General features: G+C 40.9%; 1 protein-coding gene across 2 annotated transcripts; it reads right to left on the reverse strand.

The window, feature by feature from the left end:
• Positions 1-1,244: 1,244 nt before the first annotated feature.
• Positions 1,245-25,961, reverse strand: csnk1da (casein kinase 1, delta a). 2 transcript variants are annotated; one of them, XM_085351327.1, is made up of 10 exons: positions 25,485-25,961; positions 12,611-12,721; positions 9,409-9,557; positions 8,983-9,211; positions 8,727-8,897; positions 8,486-8,634; positions 7,927-8,095; positions 7,728-7,837; positions 6,858-6,916; positions 1,245-4,143 (listed from the first exon to the last, which is right to left on the reverse strand). In XM_085351327.1, exons 1-9 carry the CDS (start codon positions 25,558-25,560, stop codon positions 6,869-6,871), a joined length of 1,212 nt encoding a protein of 403 aa, XP_085207453.1. In that variant the 5' UTR covers positions 25,561-25,961; the 3' UTR covers positions 1,245-4,143; positions 6,858-6,868. The 2 variants fall into 2 exon arrangements, with proteins under 2 accessions (XP_085207453.1, XP_085207452.1); XM_085351326.1 differs by lacking the exon at positions 6,858-6,916.
• Between the last annotated feature and the right edge of the window lie 424 nt (positions 25,962-26,385).

Genomic DNA, 26,385 nt, shown 5'->3' on the forward strand with positions numbered 1-26,385 from the left:
GACGCCCATTTATAAAAGCACAGTTGCTTCAAGATTAGCTTTAAGATTGTTCCCTTAAAAGTGTAAAGAAACTGAACAAAAGGAGGACAAAAAAAGTGTCAGACCTAAAGAACATCCACAGCAGATGAACTGAAATCAGGTTCTTAAGAAACAGGAAAAAAAAACTCGGAATGTGAGAAATGCAGCAACTAGTAGCTGGTCCAGCTACTAGTTGCTGAAGTAGTCTTTGAAGTTATGTGTCTCAGAGAATTCAGCTTTATTTCCTGTCAATGATTAGTTCCCTAAATAGCTCTTGGTGTATCTTTGTGCAGTCTTCTCTTCGTGTGTTTATCTTATTTGTGTTCCTTGTTGCTGTTATTTTTTTTTTTACTTTTGGATTTCAGTTTTTTGTAATTAATTTTTATTCATCAATTATAAATGGACTGATTCATATGTAGTGCTTTCTATCTAACATTCACACACACATTCATACTGTGTGTGTGACTCAAAAAGCATTTTGGGGGTTAGTATTTTGCCCAAGGACATTTGGCACGCAGACTGGAACAGCCAGGACTCGAACCACCAACCTTCCAGTTAGTAGATGCCCTGCTCTACCTCCTAAACCACATTTTTTTCTGCATTCCTTAAATAGTTCTCGTTTAGGTAATCTCCCTGACAGCCTTGCCATTGGGTCCACTTCTTGCCTACTTATGACAATAGTCTGTGTGACTGATCCTACATCTTGTCTTTTCTAAACTACTAAAGAAAGTGGTTTCCACATAAATACATCAGCTCTGTCCTTTAACCTTACATGTGCTGGGCTCAAATATCTGGGCATTAATGTTACACGTACATTATGTCTATTCAGGTAGTTATGCCTCGCTTATGACTTACATCTGATTTTTGCTTCTTTTTGAGGTAACAATCATCCTCTCTTCGACTGGAATGATGGATATTGTCATACGTTTTTCAAACACTGCTGTTATTCTTAACAAATCCTTTTTTGTCAGTTCCTTTATTCGAGATGCACAGCCTCCACGGGGAACTCCAGGCCTCGAGGGCCGGGGTCCTGCAGGTTTTAGACGCGTCCTTGATCCAACACAGCTGGTTTAAATTGATAAACGAGGACCTCAGCATGACTGTGCCTAAGGGTCTCACACTGACACAATATAAAAAAATAATAAAAATAAAATAAAATAAAACACCACACACACATACAAGTACTTAATTTATTTAAACAATTTTAAAATACACAAATACAGTGGTATTACAAATGAGGAGCAAAAGTTTTGAGGTGGGAGTGAAAAGAAACGATTTCCCATGATCCACAGAAAGATGCATTTTGGGACATGAGCAACCATCTCCACAACGCACAGTTCAAAGCAAAACTGACAAAAGGAGAACTGCGTGAGGCAGACTGCAAAATCTATCCCATGTAAATTGTACTTGCATTTATTATAGCCATCAGTGAAACGAACAAGTTAATGCATCACTTTTTTTGATTTTCAAGCCCACAGGTGAAGTGTATGAAACAAAAACTGCCTTAGCGGGAATTCTAATGGAGTGAGGCATTCCCATTCCCTCCATACACTGTCGTCATCATCCAAAACCAGGGGCTCATGTGGACCTGGTAGACAAAGTAGGCGCATCCTATACATAACGACGAGTACAAAATACCACGACAACCCCTTTCCCCTTTAACTACAGAAAATCGGCCTACGTTACATTGCAATCAGTGTACCACATCGACAGTTTTCTACTTTAAAATGTGCACGATTCAGATTGAGCCACAGAGAGGAGCCGTGCGTGGCTTTTAGTACCACTGGGACTCGTCCAACCCGCCCCGCCCACCTTTTTTAATTAATACTTGCTTCATTTGTCTCCAAAATCATTCTGTTTAAACCAATCCTGTCCATTTTCTACACAAACTTTCACATTATTTGCCAGACCCTCTGATGTGGGTCAGCACCAGACTGAAACTAATGATCTTTATTTTCTTTATATCAAGCTCCTTCTATGCCAATTACTTTTAAAAGTCATTGCAACATAGGCTGCACAGTACAATTCTAAACTGTGAAGAAAAAACAAACAAATGCAGGATCAAATACTACCAGGAGGTACAAACTGAGGCCATGACATCTGAAGAGTTGTGGCATTTTTTCATTTTCTCTTTAACTTGCTATCGGCAGAATGGATCCCAGCTTGAGGAAAGTACATTACCAGAATCTACCTTTTTAAAAGGTAACCTCAGTAATTTAGTCTTTAGCTCACAGAAAGTTGCGGCATTTGCAAAATCAGACTTGAAGATGGTTTAAACGTACAGCTGTTTTTCTCACACGTAAGACACGGCAGCACAGTCGGCTCAGAGACGCCCGCTGTGTTTAGGTGACCGAGTGCATTCTGGAGGCAGCACACACTGGCGGGGAACACACTGGAATATTAGCTGCAATCCAACACCACACGCACGGACTGGAGAGTCGGCAGGTTAAACAGCAGCTAATGTGTGATCTCTACTAGATGAGGGCTGCAGGTGCAATCAGGAAATCAGGTTTGAGGGTCAAAGCGTGTTTTCACAGTTCCACCCTCAGACTTAAACATCGATTTGTTAAAAAACTGTGAAACCCCCATTTAAGGCAAATCAAAGACACCTTACCCAAGCGGCTTGCGCTGCACTGTGCAACCATGATGTAAAATACTTTGCGATGTAACAAACTGGGTATCAGTAAAATCCAAGTCATTAAACTGCCTTGGAGCCTTTCCTCCAATGTAATTAATCCTTTAAGTTTCTGTCTTGCAGTTCTGCTGCGTTAAAACGTTTGAGAGATTCGTTTTTGTGGCTTCTACTAGAGACACGTGGAGACAAGGAGGCTGCATGGAGGTTGAAATCATCCATGAGTGTTTATTAAGGTTTACGAAGAAAGCTGTCAGAGTACGCGTGAAAAACAAAACAAAATCTTTGGAAGTAGATGGACAGATGGTCTAGAGTGAGGTTGAGGAGGCAAAGGAGACAAAAAAGAAAGAAATACCCTCAACATGTTTATCCCACAACCATTTGAAGCTTGTACAACCCTAAGATAACCCTAAGACAGAACCACACAAACACACAAAAACCACATCACTATGCACTGAGTTTAAAAACAATTTCTCATCCGTTCGGTGCGGACACACCAGCCTCCAGACTAGATCATCGTTTCATTCACAGCTTTTCCCACCGCAGCCACAAACCTGAAGACACACTATATGTGCTGTATGGTTTTTTTGGATTTACTACAATGTCCTGGTTGCAACGCACCTGAGGTGGACGCAGACAAAAACAAAAACCCCAAAACATCTACTCATACCATTGGGATCATTGCAAAGAGAACATTAAATCCCCTGTTAATGTAACTGTAGAGCTAAACCTCAAACACCTAAAATACAAAATAAAAGAAAAGTATGCCCACTTGTGGGATTTAAACAGTCATTCAGGACACAAAAATAGAGTTGAGGCACTGCTCTACAACACTGCCACGATGGATCACGTGTCTCTGGTAGTTTTAATAAATCCCACAGGCTAATTTTGACAGCTAACAGACATGTCATTCTCTCTTGTGAAGTCTGGCCAGCTGGTGCAGTACAATTTCTCTTAATGATTAAAAATAAGTAAAAACAAAAAGTTGGGGGAGAAAAAAAAAAAAATAGGAAGATGATGCCACAGAGAAGTGAATCCATGGCTTCATCAACAGCAAGGGGGAGGCAGGAGGAGGAGGGGGGGTTCCAAATCTTCCCACGGAGAAGAAGAGATGCTGCGGCTGCTACTTTGCCCAAATTGTTGTTAAGGCAACCAAACCGTACTCCACCTGCCCATCTCTCTGTCACATACACACACTCACACTCATTTCTGGCTGTGCACCTCTTCTGTCGAGTGAACAGGGGAGTAGCCAGATACTTGTGCAATCGTTGGTAAGTCCTCCGTGTAATCTGCAAAGTCCTGTTCATATGTGTAAGTGTGTTGTGTGTAAAGTGTGTGTGTAAAGTGTGCGTGTAAAGTGTGCGTGTGTGTGTGTGTGTGTGTGTGTGGCTGCAGGTGGTACATGTTGAGGCCTCCATGGTGCACAGCTGGATGAGAGGGTTTCACCGAGGGGCTGCAGACTGGAGGCCGCTTGGTGTGACCCGGGACAGAGCCTGAAAGAAAAATAACGTCACAGTTTGAGCAGGGAGCACATCACTGGAAGTTACAGTTACTGCATGGTTACTATGATGCTACAGCCAGCAGCCTAGCTTAGCGCAAACACTGCATACTAGAGTTCTGCTCAAAACCTTGGGCTAGAATGAACACTGAAATAGCCCATTTTATTTCATTTATTTTACCAAATATCCAATATGTTAATACTAATAAGATTCAGTTAATATTAAATGCCCCATCATAGTTTGATGTAGGCAAGGAGCAACCTCAGAGGCTAAAAAAAATAAAGACGGCAAGAAGTGCCCACACGGCAGATCCTCTCCAACAGTGAGCCATAACACTCCTGTGTTAAAAAGGCTAAAGTTACATTTAAAAGTGAAAATGTTTACAGGCTGATACAAACACGTGGACGTGACTGCCTTCATTAACAAAAGGAGGCGCTGTAACACACAGCTAAGCCTCACTTTCACAATATTTTCCAAAAAGTGTACTTTAGTTTCACCGAATTACAACGAAAGATTTGATTCATTACTCGGCACCAATTAGCAGATATCTGTGTCTGTGGATTACAAAAGTCCAGTTTCAGCCCAGCCTGCTAAACAAGCTTGGCTGTATTAGCTGATAACCACTCTCACCCACAGACAAACCTGACTCCAAAAACAAATAAAACAAGATGGCTGCAGCCACAACACAACAGTACAGTCCTGAACTTTGCAGCCCCGAAGCAAACAGGTGACAGCCTGTTGGCTACATCCACCCATGCAGACCATGCTTGCATATTTGCACCCTTGGAAATGAATATGATCGTCACTGCAAAATAGACAAGCACTGATGAAGCTTCTGTGTGCAGAGCTGAATCTAAACTGTGTTTGCACCGTTTCTCTTCCCCACTCATTCTTACATTCTGTGTAGAGGAGACACTGCTCAAGTAAAGATAGCATTTGGGCTTGATTTTAGACTTCAGCGGGAAATCTACATCCCAATTTGCAATGTAGCTGGAAACGCCACTTCCCCCTACACCACAACCTTCACTGTTCAGGTTGCTGCAGGCTACGTCGACCTGACGTGTGATTACATTTCCCAGGAGGTGCGCATCAGCTTCTGGTTCAGAATCAGAATCAGAATACTTTATTAATCCCGAAGGAAATTAGGGTTACAGCAGGCAGCACGCTAATGGCGCATGCGCACTTACAAAGGAACCTTCTGACCAACTTTACACAAACATCACATTGGGGAGACATGTCAGAAAGGTAGGCTGATAGGAAAAAACCAACAAAAATACATAACATGAGGTAAGAGGAGGAGAAAAAAAACTCCACTCAGACTGAGCTCCTAGTGGGAGAACAGTTTGATAACAGAAAAGACACCTCAGCACAAAAAGCACATGACTATCAATACACCATAGAAACACAAGACAAGCAACAGGGGCGGGTAAAGGGTGAGAGAGAGCCGGTGTAGACAGCACATCCGGTCCTGCAGCATGTCTGCGCTGGTCCAGTCGACCGCCATCTTCCCCGGGAGGGGACAAGCATCGAAGGCGTTTGGAAAGGGAGGGGGGATCAGTGTGTGCATATCAGTGTATGTGTGTGTGTGTGTCCATAGTTCAGCTGAGACAGTGTCCTTCGCCCTGCCAGGCTAAGTAAACAGTCTTCCAGCCAACCCAGGTGACCTTGCATGGAATGGGAAGAACAGACTAAACAGTCGTTATCAGGGTGTTTTTGTTCGGCTCCAGCCTTGAGACCGCAGCTGGCGCCGATGGGGTCTCCGCATGAAGTGATGGTGGTTTTTACTTTAGTGCGAACAGCTCATATGAATTTCAAAGCTGTTCTAACAGTCCAACACTGGTCTCACAATCTCCCGTTGGAGAGCCGCGAGCTTTCTATGATGTTATCCAAACTTACGTTCCGTGATGTTGTCATTCTTTTTGCCCAAAGAGCAGATTCTGAGAACTCACGATCGCAGTGCACTTCCCCAAGATTTGATCCAATTTGCGCTCAAAGGTGTTGTTCGAGCTAGCCCCTCCAGATGTAATCCAGTTTTTTCCACTCAGAGGTCTTGTTCTGAGTATTCACGGCAGCCGTGTGTTCTCCAAGATCTTATCCGTGCTGCACTCAATGAGCCCATTTTGAGAAACTCACGCCTCTCCCATCGTTTCAATCCCAGCGGGCAGCCTTGTGGGGGTTTGAACAGCCGGTTCCGCTTCCTTAATTCTTCGATAAGTCAGGGCCAAGCCAGCTCGGATCAGCAAGAACCATGTTATCATGGTTCCGAATAGGTAGATATCTTCAGCACTCAGGCTCACCCGAGCCCAGACTTCTCGTTGAGAAGGGGTGTCAATTGCATTCAGAGACCAGTTGATCAAATCCATAATTCCTCTTTTAGGTTTTAGAGAACAGACTGTGAGAGAGTGTTCCAGGGAAAAGTAATTCAAAAAACACGAGACTAGACAAGGACACAAGAGGCTAAGCAGGGAAGATAAGGGCAGGAGAGGAGAAAAGTGCGACCGCCTTCGCTGAGAGCCAAAAGAGAAGTTACTTCATAAGTTGCGATGCAGCTTTCCCACTGAAGTATAATTCACACTGAAGTTTATGTACTACTTTGGCTGTGTTTCCCTGTGAATATACTCTTGTATATATGCTGAAGAAGCCAGTGCAGCAGGTACAAACTGACCAATCAGGAGCCAGCCAGAAGCATAAATGAGCTGGATGCCTACCTAAGGACAAATCACCGGCCTCCATTGGTTGTCCTTGGAAACACTTCTTTGTTTTTGTTCTGAATAAACAAAAGTTTCATGTAACTTTCCTATTTTCACAGACTTTGTGTTCTATATTTGAATTTTCTCTTCATCATACTGCCACAACATTAAACGAATGCTCCATAAAGCTATAGAAACAAGTTAATTATGGTTCATTTTATTCATGGATAAATGTAACTAGTATGAAACTGACATGCAATGTCTTATCCCGTGTCTGTGTGTGGGATAATACACAGAAATGTTTCACTTTTTAAACACTCGATTAAGATAAAAGAAACAAAAACGTCAAAGTGACTGGAGGAGACCGATTCTTTTCATTTGTTCAGCAGTTCTCCACTTTGCCCTCTGGGGGGCGCGGAGGTCCACGCAAAGAAGAGAACAAAGGACTTAATGAAGCCTTTAAACAATGACCTCCTTTGCTCCATGAGTGCTTTTACGCTTATTTTACAAACTGGGAAGGACTGTGTCAGTGGAAATGAATCAGTACAGATACTGTTCAGTTTGAACAGAGGGAAAAGGAGAACATGTATGCATGTGGTGTCTGCACAAACACTATGTTCTCTTATGCTAGACGCTTCCTGTTTTCAGGATTTGTTGGGCAACTGAGCACAAATGATTCAAGTTCTTCTTATTAACTGACACGCAATCATAAAGTCCTCCCAGTAAACCGATTGTTTCTAACGACAATGTTTTATGGTCTGCCAACCTGCACAGCGTGTACCCTGCTACTCAGTCACTTGAGATATGCCACAGCCTAAAGAAATGTGGCTGCAAACAGCTGTCTGCTGTGGATTTTCAACATGATATTGGTAACGCAGTTCGTGTTACCTGTGAGGACATGCGGGATGTTTCCTGGCGTCCTGTCAGGTCTGACGAGGAAATGTTGACAGGGGCTCCCCGATGAAGGCGCATGCTCACCTTCCTCTCCTTCTCCATACCTGAAAGACAAAGAAAAGGTACAAGGGTAGGCTAAATATTTCAGCAACTGTTTAAAGAGAAGGAAAAACAAAACATATTTTTTGCTCACCTGTGTGTGAGGCGGGGTTGAGCGGGGAGGGGGCTGCAACTTCCTGAGGGGCTCTGGCTCTTCCTGAGGCCGAGGCCATACCTCTGGCCCCGGGGTTCCTGCTGTGCCTCATTCTCTCATCCCGTTCCCGACGCTCCCGCTCTGCATCCTCCACGGCCCTATTGGCACCCTGACACACAAGACAGCTGAGGTTATTAACCTTTAAGACAGCTGCACACTTAAAAAAAATAAACAAAATAACAAACATGCTGCATGAAAATGCATCTAGGCAGAATACACAAGGCCATTTAACAGTGGAAGGTCAACTTAACATTATGTTACACAACATGTTTATAGCTGCGTTTATGTCACTGAGAATGCTGATGTTCCAGTTGTAAACAGAAAGTACACATCACCCAGTTCTTCTCAAGTTTGACTCATATTCTGCTTGCCAATGAAATTCCTAAGAAACACTGTTTGTTTTTGGCACAACCTTCTAACGAAAGCACTTATATAATTAAAGTAAGACAGTAGTGAAAAGCACAAAGAAAGTCTTCTTAGATGTGAAGCTATAACTTACAAATTTCAGCATGTTCCAGTCAAAGACGTAGTCGTAGGAGAATCCCTGCCTGTGGAAGAGGTTCCTGAAGAGCTGGCGCAAGTATGAGTAGTCGGGCTTATCGTCGAACCGCAGAGACCGGCAGAAGTTCAGGTAGGTGGCAAACTCGGCTTTGGGGACAAAGAGGTGTTTAAAACATTAGTGTTGGCTAACACTGATGTGGTGCCTTTATTCATAGGTACATAAGAGCACTAGAACCTACACGGGTAGCCTTTGCAGAGGACCTCAATGGGTGTCGACATTTTTTTCTCACTGATGCGTTCATACTTCTGCCTCTTAGTGGCAGCTTTAAGGCCTTGCCAAGGCAGAGACCCCAGGTTGAAGTACATAAGGACGTATCCCAGTGACTCCAAGTCATCCCGCCTGGACTGCTCTGTAAATGCAGAGAGAGGGCCAGGTCAGTCGGGATCTGGACGAATCAGAGTTATTAATCATCAGTTTGTGGAGGTCGGTCTTACCGATGCCCAGATGTGTGTTAATGGAGGCGTAGCGGGCGGTGCCTGTCAGGTTCTTGTTCTCGCGGTAGGGGATGTGTTGGTGCGTGCGTGCGTCACGATATTTCTTGGCCAGGCCAAAGTCGATGATGTAGACGAGATTTCCCTTCTTGCCCAGGCCCATCAGGAAGTTGTCTGGCTTTACGTCTCTGTGGATGAAGTTCTTGGAGTGGATGTACTCAATTCGGCTGATCTGGAAGGAAAAACGGTGGTTAAAAATGAACACAAGGGGTCATTCCAGGAGCTTAACCAAAGTAGATATTTGAAATCAGTGAAGAGATTAAACCGTCCTGCACTACTGTACATACAATTTGTGATGCATCTTTAACATCAAGTGTAGGACCAGCATTCCTCATTTTATTCCTTTTCTTTTTCCTTTTGGGAACTCACCATCTGGTCAGCCAGCAGCAGGACTGTCTTGAGGCTGAACTTGCGAGAGCAAAAGTTGAACAAGTCTTCCAGACTGGGACCCAGCAGCTCCATCACCATCACATTGTAGTCACCCTCAGCGCCACACCATTTTATCGTTGGAATACCCACTGCAAGAAATGTAGGGAACACAAGGGTCACATTTATAGTTTGGTTTGGTGCCATTTTGTTCATGTTGGCACTTCAGTGAGAACCACAAGCTGACACTAAACTGTAATAACTTGATGAAACTGCAGCCACTATTAAGGCTGGAATGTGCAAGTCCTCAAATCAGAATCCTAAAAGTCAAATATAGGACTTTACAGGCCTGTATAAGGAAGCCAAAGGTCAAGCGTGTTTAGTACTGACAGCTGTGACTCCTCCACAATCACGTCTTCTGTTAAAGCAACCCAACAGCAAGTCTCATGGTTGCACACATATTAACACATTATGCTCATAATTACATGTTTGTCAATATGCTATATGGGGCAGTGATCAGAAAAAACCAGAATAACAAACCTTTGGTAAACTCAAACTAAAATTGTCGTTTTTGGTTTCAAAAACTGTCTGCCATAATGTGTCAATCTGTGATGCAAGCATGTGGTTTGATGTTGGGTTGTTTGCAGAGGGGGACCATGGGTAAACCATTTTTGATTAATTGGCATTCACTTAGAAAGTTTGTAATTTCAATCCCATTTTTGTGTTAAGGGATTAAAATTACAAACTTTCTCCTGAACAAAGTAGATTTCCCTCCTTGTGTGTATGCATAACAGTATTTCTACTCCGTTTTTATTTTTGGTGTTTTAAACATGTGCACTGGTGAACACGTTTCAGGGTTAAATCTGCAGAAGTCTACAGACGTATGTGAGTCTGATCAACCGTCACTGCTGATGGCAGTGTTTAGCAATGATGTCAGGTCTTCACACTATGAACGTGTGCAATGTCATTTCCCTTTTCTGTGGATCGTATTACAGACAAGCTTGTGTGTTTTGAGGTTTTTGAGCAAACACAATTAGTGCAGCGCACATACACACTTTTCTGATTTCTGTCATGAAGGGGTTTTTCCAAGTAAGCAAGTCACACTGTGTATATGTAAACAGGAAATGCATAACACATTTACTCTGCATGCATTATTTAGAAAGAAAAAAAAACAACTTCCTGAAACAAACTTATACAACTCCAAATAATAAAAATGGCTCGACTCCTGCCCTCATACACAGAGGCCAGCTGGTTTCGTAGGAGCCGGTGACCCTGCCAAGGCAAATAGACCATCTGGCATTTCCTTCTACAGGCAAGCGGCAACAAAATGCTGGTGCTCAGCAACACACACACAGCATAAGCTATTTATATACATACAAACACAAATACATCTCACAGTCTGAGTCGGCTACTGTGCCCTAATAAATCTAACTATGCTGGAACTAAAATACAAATGCATGTGGGGACATAGCTGTGCATACAGACAAACTGCTGACTTCTAAAGTTTACTGTTTTAAAGGCAGACGCCAGTAGTATAGACGACATGAATCAATAAGTCACAAAAGAAAAATACATTTCAAAATGTACATTTCATGCCACACAGTAATAGTGTAGTAATATACAGTATGAGGTACAGAAATACAAACATGCAAACAAGTCTACCCCAGGTATGATGTTGCAGACACTACTGAGCTGGCAGAACAATTAAACTTTACCCATGCTTACTGACTCAAAGCAGCAAGTCCTTTCTTGCTTCTTTCACGTTGGAAGTGTGTGAGCATGTTTCAGAGTCAGATGTTCTTTTCCTTTGCTCTTGGTACCTTTGCAGTGGCACAAGGGGTTCTTTAAGCTATGCTAGTAGTCGGACTATCAGCCAGTTAGCTAGACTGAATGATCACTTTGGTTTAAACTTAAAAAAAAGAAAAAAAAAAAAGAAAAAATCAACAGGAACCATTCACAGTGTCTATCGACATTAAACAGTAAATATTTTTCCCCAAACAGAAATTTCTCCTAAATACAAACTATATGCAAATCATTTTTCTTTTGGTTTCTTCAACACCAACAGGAGATAAGTACAGCTTTATGTTTTTATCGTGCCACGATACTGTGCAAATTTGAATATTTTTTAGTATCAGTGGTGCATTTTGAGGATGGCCCGCTTCCATGAAAATGTAGTTGTAACCTGTTACCTAATACGATAGAAAAAAGGTGTTACTTGTGTTTTTCCAACAGTCTCCACATCAGTCCTCGATTTATGAAGCTTGAACTGTAAAGAGCTTTTCAGCTTTACTGAAGTAAATAACTCTTTCTCTTGCATGGCTCAACACTCGTGTATTTATCTTTTATGTGATTTAAACTCAACGTTAGTGTGCACATGTGTGTGCGTGTACATGTCTATACATAGGAATAGTAGTGGTAGAATAGTTATGTTAAGCTATATAGTTTATGTATTGCATATTTCCACAACCATATCCATAATCACATACTGTGTATGCTACTGTTGTATTTAGTGTATTATATTACTTATTTTTTATTTGTATTTTCCTTCTGATATCTGTTCCTGAGCTGAGGTAATGCAAAAATGTCCCCGTTGTGGGATCAATTATCTTATCCTAATCTCTACTTCTTGTTTAAAGTCAAAGTGGTGAAACAACAGCTATGACAGATGAGTTGAAACTGTATGACCTGTGCGCAAAAATTACAGGAAAAACTGACGATCCAACAAGTGATTTGACAACAAGGTACAGGAGGAGATACTAGCAGCTGATGATGTGACAGCCAATGGTAAACAAATGACTCAGAGTATCGCTGGAGCACTCGGTAACTGTACTCCATAATGTCAGATAGCCCAAACAGTTCATGGACAATTACAATGCTAATGTTATGCTTACAAAAAACTGGTGTCAGAAGTGATTAATAGAGGGAATGGAGGAAAAAGGAAGGGAAAAATCATTTGGTGTGTGCTTTAAGCACCCAGCTATTGGGTGGTGTTCAGTTCAGGAGGGTCACTTTAATAACAGAAAAAAATGAATGAACAAACATCCTTTACCAATGTCTACCAGACAGCCAGTACGGAGCATTTTCTTTGTGGTTTATAATGACAAAAGTGTAAACCAGCCTCCATCCAAGTACTTTAAAATGATGAGGAACTTATAAAAGCTGCATGGATGCATGTGTGTAAAGTGAGTGTCATAGTGTACAGTACCTCCACCCTGCATCATCTTGTAGATTTTGCTCTCTATGTGGAGCTGTGGGTGTTTGGTCTTGACACATTCCAATTTGATGGCGACCTCCTCTCCAACAGAGATATCAGTACCTGGGCAAAACAGCAGAGGGGTTAGCTGCATGAAGATGCATTACACATTCAGTCAGAACCTATATTTAATTAATAAAACCCAACAGTATCTAATCAACAATATGAACAATGGGCACTGCGTCAGGGGTTAACACAATCAAGGGAGTATTATTGTCATGTCAAAGTCCAACACAACTCTGTCATGGTTATACAATTTAATGATGAAGATAAAAAATGTCGTTTTTATTATAATCTTATTGTCCTTCATTTATGTCGCTTTTCCAATATGGACCTGGGCAATGGGGCAGTAGGAGTTACAACAATACAACACATTATATAGCAAGAAACAAATACAAATGATATTCAGTACAGACAAGTGGATACAAACACGTGAATCGTACAAAATAACCGATTATTACAACAGCAACCTTAAAACCCTGTATGGTGTACCGTCTGTGGTTTTTACACATGCAGATAAAGAGGAACTAGCGACAATTTATAGCTAAAAAACAACTGATGGGGAAATCTTTAGATAAACAGAGATTGCAACATTGAAGCAGCACACAGAATGATGTAGGACAGGACAGCTAGCAATAACATGAAAAGCACAATGACAGACAGAATCCAACTTCCTTAGGTCTGGCCTGCTGCAATTTTCAGCTTTACTGACAGTGAAGAAATGACAGGAAAGTGGAGGGAGAGAGAGAAAGGGGAAGGGCCTGCTCAAACCGGCGCCCAGGCCTGGTGCATTTACAAAGAGCAGATCGCCATAATCCAATAAAGGTTAAAAAAACAAAACCTTTAGAGATCAAGTTTCCTCACTTGGACAGAGAAACAAGATTTAGTCTTAAATAATGCCTTTCAGTGTGAATTTTAAATGACACATACTGATCTGATGATACGCAAATACTGCATATCATTTGCATAAAAATAGGAGCAATTGATTTTTCTTATATATATATATATATATATATATATATATATATATATATATTTATTTTAGGGGTGCAACGATACACAAAATTCACGGTTCGGTTCGATACTTTGGTGTCACGGTTCGATATTTTTTCGATACAAAAAAAATGTTCATGCCTTTTTAATTTGTCATTTATTAAAATTATAAAAATATATATTTTAACTCAAAAGTACAGTTTTTAAATTTAACCCTAACCCTTGTGCGTGTTTTTTATTTTGACAGCGAATGCGCACCTGCGGACCACTTATGTGCAGCCCTGGTTATTTAGCTCGTCATATTGCAGCAACAGAAATTCTTTTGTCCATGAAACCATAAAGCTGCACTTTCTTTTTGCCTTATAGTCTGATTTGTCATAACTTCTCCGTTTTGTGGTAAGCTTTTCTTTGGCTGTCACTTCTTCACCCTGACCTGTCTTATTTGGCTCAGCAGAACTAAAATATATATACTGCTGCTTTTACACACGGACTCACATAAGCTCAGCGATTCTCTGCGCGATCAGCCTCTCACATGTTTAAGCTTGCTGCGGGAGATTTCACTTGTCGTGTTTGCATAGTAAGCTAACGATTAATAAGACGATGTCAGAGGAATTGGTGCACAAATTATCATCACTCACAGATCAGTGCTGTCGCTCTCTATACACAGTTCGCGCGATTGCAAAGTGAAAGCAAAAAACAAGGGCAAATTCAAACGCGATTTCAATATGTCACATATTGACAGTGGCTCACCGATGCCAATGACATAATTACCCAGCTACATTTCTGAAAGAATGCAAAAGCATTGACATATATTTTTCCTTCCTACAATAGCCCGACGGGCAGGGAAGAGATAGATTTTGGTAGCCCGACTGAAAAAACTCGCTAGCCCCAGGACGTCGGGCTAGCGATTTTGCGAGCCCTGTATCTGATTGAGGAATCACTCATCTTTGGAAAAGAGAGTTTATTACAGAGAAATGTCTCTTTCCAAAATAAAAGCTATACTATCCGCTTCTTCTGGGCTATATTCTCAGCAGCATAAGGAGAATCATGTGCTAACAGCTGTCTAAATGACTCGGCTAAAGTTAGTAGCATGCTTGTTGTTTTTGTCTTTGCACTAGGATGATGTCGGCGTAAATGTGCAGTCATATTCGTTGTGTTCCCACTAGTGCTTTCAGGTTAATCTCGTTGAAATGACCTTAACACCACAACACGGCAAATCTCCGTTAACGAGCTACCGCCGATCGCCCCGTGCATGGGGCTAGACGGCCAACACGTTAACGAGCTAACTGCGCTAACACACTAGTTCCCACCCATGTAATTAAGCATTGCGTGGCACATCCAACATACTGTTTTACTTTAGTCCATGACTCGCTTACCTTCAGGGTCATACGTCACATGAAAACCAAAATAATTCCAAACGCCAGATCTGAATGAGAGTGGGGGAGGTCCATCTTGCAAGGAGAGCTTAACTTCTGTCTTGCTAGCTTGCCCTGCACTCTTCCTTCTGACTATGCTGTCTGTGTTGAGCGCTCAGTGGATCTGCGCTCGACAGTGCAGCCTAGGCGGAGTAGTCGAACGCAGATTCACTGAGCGCTCAACACAGACAGCATCGTCAGAAGGAAAGCTGATAAAATAAATTACAAATGTTGTATTGTTCGATACATATGCGTACCGAACCGAAAGCACTGTATCGAACGGTTCAATATCGATACGAATATCGTTGCACCCCTAATAGATCTAGAGATAGATCTAGAGATAGATCTAGAGATAGATCTAGAGATAGATCTAGAGATAGATCTAGAGATAGATCTAGAGATAGATCTAGAGATAGATCTAGAGATAGATCTAGAGATAGATCTAGAGATAGATCTAGAGATAGATCTAGAGATAGATCTAGAGATAGATCTAGAGATAGATCTAGAGAGAGATCTAGAGAGAGATCTAGAGAGAGATCTAGAGAGAGATCTAGAGAGAGATCTAGAGAGAGATCTAGAGAGAGATCTAGAGAGAGATAGATAGTTAGTAGGGGTGCAACGATATTCGTATCGATATTGAACCGTTCGATACAGTGCTTTCGGTTCGGTACGCATATGTATCGAACAATACAATTTTTTTCAATTTTTTTTTTTTTTTTTTTTTTGTGTCCCGTTTGGATCTATAGCCATCAGAATTGTTGTCTTGAGGCCAAGAAAGATGCCAAGCGGATTTATTTTAAGTGGATCATCATATTGGTCCATTTGATTGACCTTTATTATAATTATGAATTTATTTTATTTTCAGTTGCAAACGGGACAGACATGACTGTGGGATAGGACAGGGGGAAAGAATGAAAGAAAGAGGGGGAGAGAAAGAAAGAAAACCAAAGGGGAGAAAAAAAAAAAAAGAACAATACAAAATTTGTAATTTATTTTATCAACTTTCCTTCTGACGATGCTGTCTGTGTTGAGCGCTCAGTGAATCTGCATTTGACTACTCCGCCTAGGCTCGAGAGTGCAGCCTAGGCGGAGTAGTCGAACGCAGATTCACTGAGCACTCAACACAGACAGCATGGTCAGAAGGAAGAGCGCAGGGCAAGCTAGCGAGACAGAAGTGGACCTCCCCACCCTCATTCAGATCTGGCGTTTGGAATTATTTTGGTTTTCATGTGACGTATGACCCTGAAGGTAAGCGAGTCATGGACTAAAGTAAAACAGTATGTTGGATGTGCCATGCAATGCTCAATTACATGGGTGGGAGCTAGTGTGTTAGCGCAGTTAGCTCGTTAACGTGTTGGCCGTCTAGCCCCTCTGTATAGGGTAGCTCGTTAACGGAGATTTGCCGTGTTGTGGCGTTAAGGTTATTTCAACGAGATTAACCTGAAAGCACTAGTGGGAACACAACGAATATGACTGCACATTTACACCGACATCATCCTAGTGCAAAGACAAAAACAACAAGCATGCATGCTACAAACTTTAGCCGAGTCATTTAGACAGCTGTTAGCACAGGATTCTCCTTATGGAGACCTGATATGTTTAATATGCTGCTGAGAAAATAGCCCAGAAGAAGCGGATAGTATAGCTTTTATTTTGGAAAGAGACATTTCTCTGTAATAAACTCTCTTTTCCAAAGATGAGTGATTCCTCAATCAGATACAGGGCTCGCAATATCGCTAGCCCGATGTCCCGGGGCTATCTCTGCCCTGCCTGTCGGGCTATTGTAGGAAGGAAAAATATATGTCAATGCTTTTGCATTCTTTCAGAAATGTAGCTGGGTAATTATGTCATTGGGTGAGCCACTGTCAATATGTGACATATTGAAATCGTGTTTGAATTTGCGATTGTTTTTTTGCTTTCACTTTGCAATCGCGCGAACTGTGTATAGAGAGCGACAGCACTGATCTGTGAGTGATGATAATTTGTGCACCAATTCCTCTGACATAGTCTTATTAATTGTTAGCTTACTATGCAAACATGACAAGTGAAATCTCCCGCAGCTTAAACATGTGAGAGGTTGATCGCGCAGAGAATCGCTGAGCTTATGTGAGTGCGGCAGGATATATATTTCACTACGATGACCTGGATGACTGAGAACCTTCACAGACAGATATATATTTTAGTTCTGCTGAGCCAAATAAGACAGGTCAGGGTGAAGAAGTGACAGCCAAAGAAAAGCTTACCACAAAACGGAGAAGTTATGACAAATCAGACTATAAGGCAAAAAGAAAGTGCAGCTTTATGGTTTCATGGACAAAAGAATTTCTGTGGCTGCAATATGACGAACTAAAAAACAACACGCACAAGGGTTAGGGTTAAATTTAAAAACTGTACTTTTGTGTTACAATATATATTTATAATTTTAATAAATGACAAATTAAAAAGGCATGAACATTTTTTTTTGTATCGAAAAAATATCGAACCGTGACACCAAAGTATCGAACCGAACCGAACCGTGAATTTTGTGTATCGTTGCACCCCTAATATATAGATAGATAGATAGATAGATATAGAGAGCGAGAGAGAGAGAGAGAGAGAGAGAGAGAGAGAGAGAGAGAGAGAGAGAGAGAGAGAGAGAGAGAGAGAGAGAGAGAGAGAGAGAGAGCGAGAGAGCGAGAGAGAGAGAGAGAGAAGAGCAGTCCTGATATGGAGCAATAGTAAGGTCTTGTGGATATTGGGAAAAATGAGGAAAGGAAAAAGTAGAAAGTTGGACTGTTCTAGCAGACAAGTAATTTAGAAACCAAGTTACAGCATCAGCAGATAAACCAATATTGCATCATCAGCTGTGCCATAAGCCTCTGAAAATCAAGAAAACAAGTAACAGTCCATTAGATCAATGTGATTCACTACTTTAAAAGCAGCAGTTAATGTGCTGCGTTGTCATTTAAAGGTTTGCTTTATCAACATGTCACAGAAAAAACATAAACCAGCACTTGGCTGGTGGATGAAGTTAGGAAGCCCTGCTTGGGTACACAAGGAAATATCAGTGGTTATTAACACAGCAAAGCCAGCCAAGTGTAAGATACACCAGCCAATTTTGTGTACTGGATGTACTTGTACCGTGCTCTTCTTTCATACATCTACGCTCTTATTCCTCACAACTATCCTTACATTTAGATACGGTTTCACACAATCAAGCATTTTGGGAAATGGCTCTCAAACTGACAAACTCATTTCTTCCCAATCACAGCCATAGAAGCCAGTTCCCTCCACATGAAAACAGCAACTGGACACCAGGTTATGTAATGCCATTACACACACTCTCACGCATACAGGATCTCACACAAGGAACTGTTCAATCATGTAGGCCAACCAATGGTGTATCAGACAACTCTAAATGATGTCATTCGGCTGGAACGAGTAGCAACCATGGGTGGGGCTTCCAACTTGCACCATAACTGTTTAATCAAAGTTTTTAATACAAGAACAACACTAACAGGGTGAAGAGGACTTCATATTTATTTTGGGTTTTTTAAAGCTGCATGAGTATGCATGATGCACCTGCTGCTCCTCATCTACGCAGTTAAATTTGACTTTGATCTACTCCAAGCTAGCAATCCAAACCCACTGTCAAATCATTCGAGACAGTTACTTTAAAGTTTATCCAAATCACTTGGTCATCTGCACTCAGAAATATTTTTCTCTCTTAGCATACATTTTCTTATATATCCTATAAAACTAGAAGCAGAATCAATGTCACTTTTTCTCACCAAGCAGAGAAAATCTTATTATGATTTCTTTCAGATAACAGCATATTCTCCCTGCTCCATTAAAACTGCCACCTGCATTTGGCTCCTCCCATTTTTTCATGGCCGATTCTTTTTAAATGTAAGTTCTCAGAACTGTTTCTCATGTACACACAATCCATTGTATCAGTATTTTAGTGTAACAGATACTGACTTCTGTTCACAGTAAACAATAATGCATTGTGATAATGCATTAACATCATACACTTTTCAGGTACATATCCCACTGTGGACTGAAATGCTGTAACTTGCTGTATGTGATTTAATTGACTGTGTGCACATTAGCATATGCTACTTCCGGTGCGGAAACTCCTGTGGGGAGCTTTGTTTCCGGTGTCCTATTCGCGCCCAGTTTACGGTCCAAAACAAGTTAAGCAAATGAATGAATCAAGCGGCGATTTACATTTCTATAGATGTCTTGGGCATTTACTCAATATATCTGTAAATGATGTTCATCGACTTGTCGATATTTTTTCCCCGCGCCTCAGAGCAAAAGAGAAAAGGGATTCAAATGTTATATTTCTCAGCTGTCCCTCGTTTACAGCGGGTGTTACGTTCTAAAAATAACCAGCGATAGGTGAAATCAAGTAGCCAATTTTATTTTTTGACGGTGCAAAACGTTTCGTGGACATACAGTACTGCACTTCAGAGTCACACTGCTAGCGATCGATGCAGCGATTCTGTACTGTACAGGAGAGAAGTCACAGAGGAGATCGTCTGCAGCGATCAGGACACAGGACACAATGTGACGTAAAAATAAGCATGCAAGCTTGCACTAAAAAAAAAAAAATCTGCGAAACAGCGAGGTGAAAGGTGAACCGCGTTATTAGCGAGGGACCGCTGTAAATTTTAAGGTAAGTCACAACATACTCTTCGTAAATACTAATGTATAGAAACCGTTACCAGCAGTCATTAATTTTTTGTGTGGCTTTTTTCACAGTTTATTAACATGCTGTGTAGGTGTGTACTTGACTAGCTGATCTCGACATAACGGGGGAAACATCTGGTTTGACTATTCTTCACCTGTAGTTTGAATGCTGAACATTTGCCTGTTTAAATCATAAGACCAGTCACTATACAGAGATGTGCTTCTGAATGTGGACGATGTGTCTTCTGCTGCAGTGATGCAGTTCTGCTTGTGTTGAGTGATGTAAACAACTGATCGATCTAAACTCTTTAAACGTCAAAATTGATCATTAGATTTTTTATGACACAACAGTGGTGAGTGTTCCCACCTTCTGCTCTTTGTAACTTAACGCGATCTTTCCGTTTTCGAGTTTTGGATCCTTCAAACCAGGAAGTTAGCATGTTCTCGTGCACAGGGTCAATTGCATGTAATGTAATATACAAATATACAACATGTATATGCATGCAAATATGTGGATCCCAGGCAGAATACATGAGATCTATCTGGCACAGAGAACCCACAACAATCTAAATAAACATTTCTTTATGGATTTCCCTGCAGAATTAATGTTCTCCTATTTGAAATGCCAAAGTAGTTCCTGAACATGCAGTAATCTATTATTCATTGGTGGATTGATATAATTTTATAGAAATCCAGTTGCATAGTTATGCAAAATATGTTTAGTTTTTAAAAACACACCCTTAGCGTTTCTACCCTATTAAAGCTTTCAGTACAACACAAAGACACTTAACTCGAAATAAGTGTTTAATCCAGTATGTGCTCAGCCAATCGATTGATAAATCAATCCGCAGTCACAACGAAAAGGCTTCAAAGCCTCTTTATGGGGAGAACTAGCGTGTGTTTGACTGTGGTGTCTGCTCTCTTGCATCATAGGAATGTGATTTGCCTGGACACATTTCCTAGAGAATGTAGTCCCCCACCTCCACCCACCAACAACCCCCTTCTCTCAACCACATGGTTTTAAATGCGAGGCTGGGGGCATAGATGTGTTTGTCAGTGGAACACCCCCCCCAAACAAAAAAACAAAACAAAAACACAGTGTGTATGTACATGGTGTGTGTTTCTATCAAGTGCAGTCCTGCTTGTGAAACGTGTTCTGACATGTCTCTCCACACTGGCTCACAAACAAACATAGGCAGGCTACTGAGACTCTAAATATGCAAATATTTGACGAGATTTGCATAGAGACCAGCGCACAAAACTGTGCTGTAATGACTATATAGGAATAAAAACAAAACTCAGCATTAACACACTTTATAGAATCAAAGTTGTTTTTTGCCATAAGCATAATAGAAATATAGAAATATATTACAGACTACCATGATCGAGGCAAACAGGTAGAGAGTAAATCAGAGAAACTGACAGCACAGGCAACACGATCCAAGTAAAACCAGTCAGACCAGCAATCCCCAATAATGCTGAAGCAGGTCTAAGCTGGCATTTCACACAGAAGATGACCAAGACTGCAGTGGTTCAAGTCTTCAGTGCGAGGACTCCATTGAACTAAGGCTTAATTTAGGCTGCATTAACATATTCTACGCTCAGTTAAGAAAAAAAAAAAAAAAGACTCAAGATTGCTCAATACCAAAGTTTCTGGGCTGGATGAGACAGCGTCATTATAGCTACTGTTGACACCATAACACGGCAGATGGGAAGCAATGGAACGCGTCATCAGTTTGAAGACTGACTCACCGCCAGCATTAGTTCTGAGCACATCTTAGGTTCTTTGTTATTATGGCAGCCTTATAGCAACCTCACTGTTATTTTTCCTTGTGTAAGCAGACCCATCCCTTTTGGTATACTCTACTGGAAGCTTTTCAAAAATCAAAAGCTGGGAAAATGTTAGACAAGTCTCAGGTAGCTAAGTAACAGGCTGAGGTAGAGTTTGGAGCTCTGAACACTTTGAAAAACAGGTTTTATTCTTACTGATAGTGATCAATAATGCGGTGTAAAAGAAATACATCAATGGTTAAATTTACGTCAATACAACGCATCATCACAGCATATCAATATGGGTAATTTTGTGACATTTTCCCCACAAACTCACTCAAGTTTTTTCATTTCAACTTTGCACTGATTACGTATGAGAGTGTTCAGTGCCTCTGGGTGAAGGGGTGTGGTAATCGCCCTAAAATTATAAAATATTAGTCATAAATACAGAGTACAATGATACAGAATAGGGATGTCACAGAACCAATACTTATATGCAGTGTATGTACTGAAGCAGCAACTCTTCCAGATCTGAAGGGTATTCAGGTCATTCAAGTTACCACGATAGCGTTTAATACGAACAGGCAGAGCTAGCTATGAAGGTACTTTGCATTTACTTTGCATTTGTAAGGTGGATTCTTATATTAAAAATGCCACTAATAAGTCAAGTTTATTTACAAGCAGTCATTGTGAAACAAAAGCTCAGGCTCCACGCTGCTGTCAGAGAGGAAATGTATAAAATTGTTTATTTTTGGCAAATTTAGACCTACACCAAGGCCCCAAAACAACAGCATTATTTTAAAACCTCAAATTTGTAGACTACTCTAGTAAATTCAAATCATAAAAATATTTTGCTGAAAGTAAGTATAAATACATTCACTTTAAATAACTCTACAGAAAGTCAATAAGTCGTATTTCTAAATTGTTGATTAAAATAATTGTACAACAGAAAGACATAAAAGAACTTTGCCTAAGTTAGAATCTGTAATTGGCCACAGAACTCCAATGAAAGACCAACATTTCTGTCCATCTCCCAAGTTTAAACTTTAGATATTGGCAGTACTTGAATGCTCCTTTTCAGGCGATACCAAACAAGTATTGACGTCTGGTGCTGTGATGAGGGGAAAACCTTTACAGTTCAAGGAGTTTGGACAATGATAAAGACCACATCCGGATTTTTGAACCGTGTTTCAACATGCACATCACCCAACAGATAACACAGCAAGAGATTCAAATGGAAGATCTTTGGAAATACAAGATGACTCAGACCTTGACTAAGCGCTTGTGTGCTCTGTGCATAACTGGCATTTTGTCGTGACAGCCTCTCAAAAGTGGAAAAGCTATTCTACCACTTGTACCAGAATATTTGACAATCCACATTTGCGTCCAGTCACAGCACACAGAGTACAAGGCTTCACTCCAAGAGCTGACCTCAATCCTGCTAACAACAACCGATCTCTCGCACAATCCACTGCTCAGCCAAGCTGCTCACACATTGTCAGCATTATTAACGCGCTGTTTTCACACACTGTGTGGGAGCCTTAATGTGGGAATGACTGTGAAATCCAGTTGCCTAAACTGTCAAAGTTTCATTTTCTCAAGACTTTTAAGAATTTGTTTACTTCCTGGAGATTTTACTTCTCCAAATGTGTTTGACTTGTTCAATTCTATTATTCACTTAAAGTGCAAATTTGTGCTGTAAGACTTGGAAAAACACCTCTGCACAATGCGTGACTCTCTGTTCTGGCTGATTAACAATGTTACATCACATTATCCACCAGCCAATTGGAGGAGAAAAGAGGAAGGGAGGGAGAGACAAAACCACAAAGTGATTATGCAAGCAGCTGGCAGAGCTCACTATCAGTCGAAACAACGCATCACGTGGAAAGCAAACTGGATACAGTTGATGCATTAACTTCCACTTTGCTCTGTTTAAAACGTTGCGTTTTAAAAATAAATGCATTTATGAATCTGAATCTAAGCACTTTGTTAAACCTGCAGTCCACCCTGCATAATTTCTGATTTCACAGATTAAAAAGTCATCTGCTATACTGCAGAGGGCAACATGATTAAATCATGTACCGTAACAGCCGTCAGACACCAAATCTTATTCGTTTTTTCCACAAAGAAAAATGTCAAAAACCAACAAGTCTGGGTAAAACGCTATATAAACTATGTACACAGGTTTGTCCCTACAGGAAACTAGGCTTGTTAACCAATAATCAAACACATACTTTATCCTTTCAAGTAAAATTTAAATATGAATAAACTATTAAGTCAGCTGCAGCTTAACTGCTCTAGACTGAGACCTTAACACACTACATGGGTTGGAAAAACCCAACACTAATTCAAGAAGGGACAATAAATGCTACTGGTGTAACTCTACATGTTGTGCTGTTTAGCATTTTATCATTTACTCAAAAAAAAAAAAAAAGAAAAAGAAAAAAATGTTACAAATTAGCCTAAAAATTTAACAGAGACTGTATTTATTACAACTGGACTGATCGTGTTGACTTTCATGTCATAGAATCACAGGAAAACCACAATTCCAACTTAGACAGCAAATTCAAAATGCTTAGTGATTAAATTAAACTGATGATGAAACATTTAACCAATCATATGTACCTATCTCACTGTTTCCTGAGTAAGCGGAAACATTGCACTTAATACTGTGTAACATATACTCAATTGTTACCAAGTCCCAGCAGTCAGAGCTGACCATTTTCTCTCCTGGTTGATTAGAGCGCCGTCAGTCACAGAATAGTCAGTCCACCACCAGAGAAAAACTCAAATGAATAACCTCTACATTTGTTTAGATGACTAGGTTTTAAGCTCAAAAATGTGATCAGCTGTTCTCCACTGCTGATGCCAAAAACCTCCAACATGGCCACAAGAGAACACATTACAGCAGCTGATGAAGCCCTGTTAGAGAATGTTTTTTGCATATTTATATTCATAGCTCAGTTGGAGAGCTCAAAGAAGATACACTTCCCTCTGCCACTATCGACTTCCCCCATCACACAATAAATTATATCATTGCTAGCAGCCAGTATTAGCCCACACAGCCTGTGCAGTAAATAATATTCAACATCTACTGTTCACCTATGCCAGAGGAAGGACATCCAGTTCATTATAGTAAGGACTGATCCACCAGTAGTCCAAAAGTGTAGATGAAAAACTATATGAACGTGTACCTTAAACCAAACAACCAGTACTATACTCAAAGTTACCCCCGCCTGTCTCAGCAGGCCACAGAGCCTCCTTTGATCAAATGTAGTCCCAAATATACCATCCTCACAGATTGAATAACTAGGTTATCATTTTAATAAATAAAGATGTCGTCAAAAGTATCTTTAGGATATAAAGGACCATATCCTCCTCACTTCTCAAGAACACTAAGGTAGTCTTTTTAGTGCATTTATGAACAAGAGGAGGAAATTAAACCGGTCTGTTGTGTTTAAAGAAGGATGTTCAGCTTAAGTAAATAAACGCTGGATATCGGTTACCAAAAAAGCTTAAATGAAAGCCTGTGGCCTGATCTGCTATTTTGTTCGAGACTATCACTGCTGCTGCTTCCAGGGGAGCAAAGACTGGAAACCTATACATTAGCTATCTATAGGCAGTGGACATTTAGTTACACAAGAGCCGTCAGTGTCAATTCTTATCGTTAGGACGATTAATTTGGACAATAATTGAATCTTGTAACAGAGAAAATGCTCTCGAAGTCAAACACAATGAAGAATGATATCGTTTATTATCAAATGTTTTATGGCAGCGGATGTCACTGCTAGCTCCTTTGCTACACAGACTGATAGCTTAGTAGCTAACGTTACTGGGACTAAACACAGAACAGCTGATTGATTGTGAGCTCGAATAGGAAACCCGGAGAAGATGACTTATTGTTAGAGACGTCTATATTATAACGAGACTAACAACGGTAAACAATACAAAAATGTTGTCCGCCAATAACTTACCTAGGTAGATGTCTCCAAAAGAGCCACTTCCAATTTTCCTCCCCAGTCTGTATCGGTTACCCACTCTCAACTCCATGGTAAGCAAGCTTCAGTCGGCTAGCAAGCACGCTCGCTAGCTCGGAAACAGCCAAAAACGTCCTGGTTTAGAGCTCAGCCTTATTTAAAAGCACCACAGCCAAAAGCATCCAACGCAAACGAGCTATTCAGGCGAAGGACTGACTCTTCTCTATGCTGTCGCCGGATGAGGTCGATACTCACAATCTTTCGCCTCTTGTTTTAAAGTATTCCTAACTTCATAATGTGACAATATGAGGTTCACTGGAAAGGTTAATCGTTGTACTTTCTGCTCCTGGTGTTTTCTGTGCCGATACACTTTAATTCTCCACGGATGAAGGCGGATTTTGAGCAGGTTACTTTTACGATTCTGCTCTGATCCTCTTCGTCTGGCTGCCTTGTCTGCTCTCTGTGAGGACCCTGTTCAGCACTTCTCTGAATGTGTCTGACATCACTTCCCTGCAGGGTGAAGTGGGGGAGGACGCTAATCAGAGAGCCTATTGCAGTAGAGTTCCCAACAGATACCACTAACGATAACGGACCCAACCACATCTCCAGCCTTGGTAGTTTCTTCACTTTGAACTGTTACAAGAGCTAAATTTAAAAACGTTTGCTTTTAAATAACCGGGAAATACAGTGTAATGAAAAATAAATGAAAATCATTCACACGGGACAAGAGTGTGAGGTTTCGCCTGATCCGTAGCCGCCATTTTTACCTTCTCCGGGGCTCTGTGTTGTTGCACCTGTATTTTCCGTTAGAGACTAATCTTTACAAAGCGAAAGAGTCTGGTCGTGCACATAAACAAAAGATGTACTCTTTTGTCCAGCTGGCCACTGTCCACCTTCT

This window comes from Diplotaxodon limnothrissa, linkage group LG4 (genome assembly GCF_057381915.1).
Source record: "Diplotaxodon limnothrissa isolate DT_005_m linkage group LG4, D_limnothrissa_male_GT1.1, whole genome shotgun sequence".
Classification (NCBI taxonomy): Eukaryota; Metazoa; Chordata; class Actinopteri; order Cichliformes; family Cichlidae; genus Diplotaxodon; species Diplotaxodon limnothrissa.

Excerpts from the sequence above, each read along its gene's own strand:
- csnk1da (XM_085351326.1), bottom strand. The coding sequence starts at position 25,560 with ATGGAGTTGAGAGTGGGTAACCGATACAGACTGGGGAGGAAAATTGGA. Across the intron at positions 8,898-8,982 it reads TAACACACATCTGGGCATCG|AGCAGTCCAGGCGGGATGAC; the intron begins GTAAGACCGACC and ends CTGCATTTACAG. Across the intron at positions 7,838-7,926 it reads CAACCCCGCCTCACACACAG|GTATGGAGAAGGAGAGGAAG; the intron begins GTGAGCAAAAAA and ends TTTGTCTTTCAG.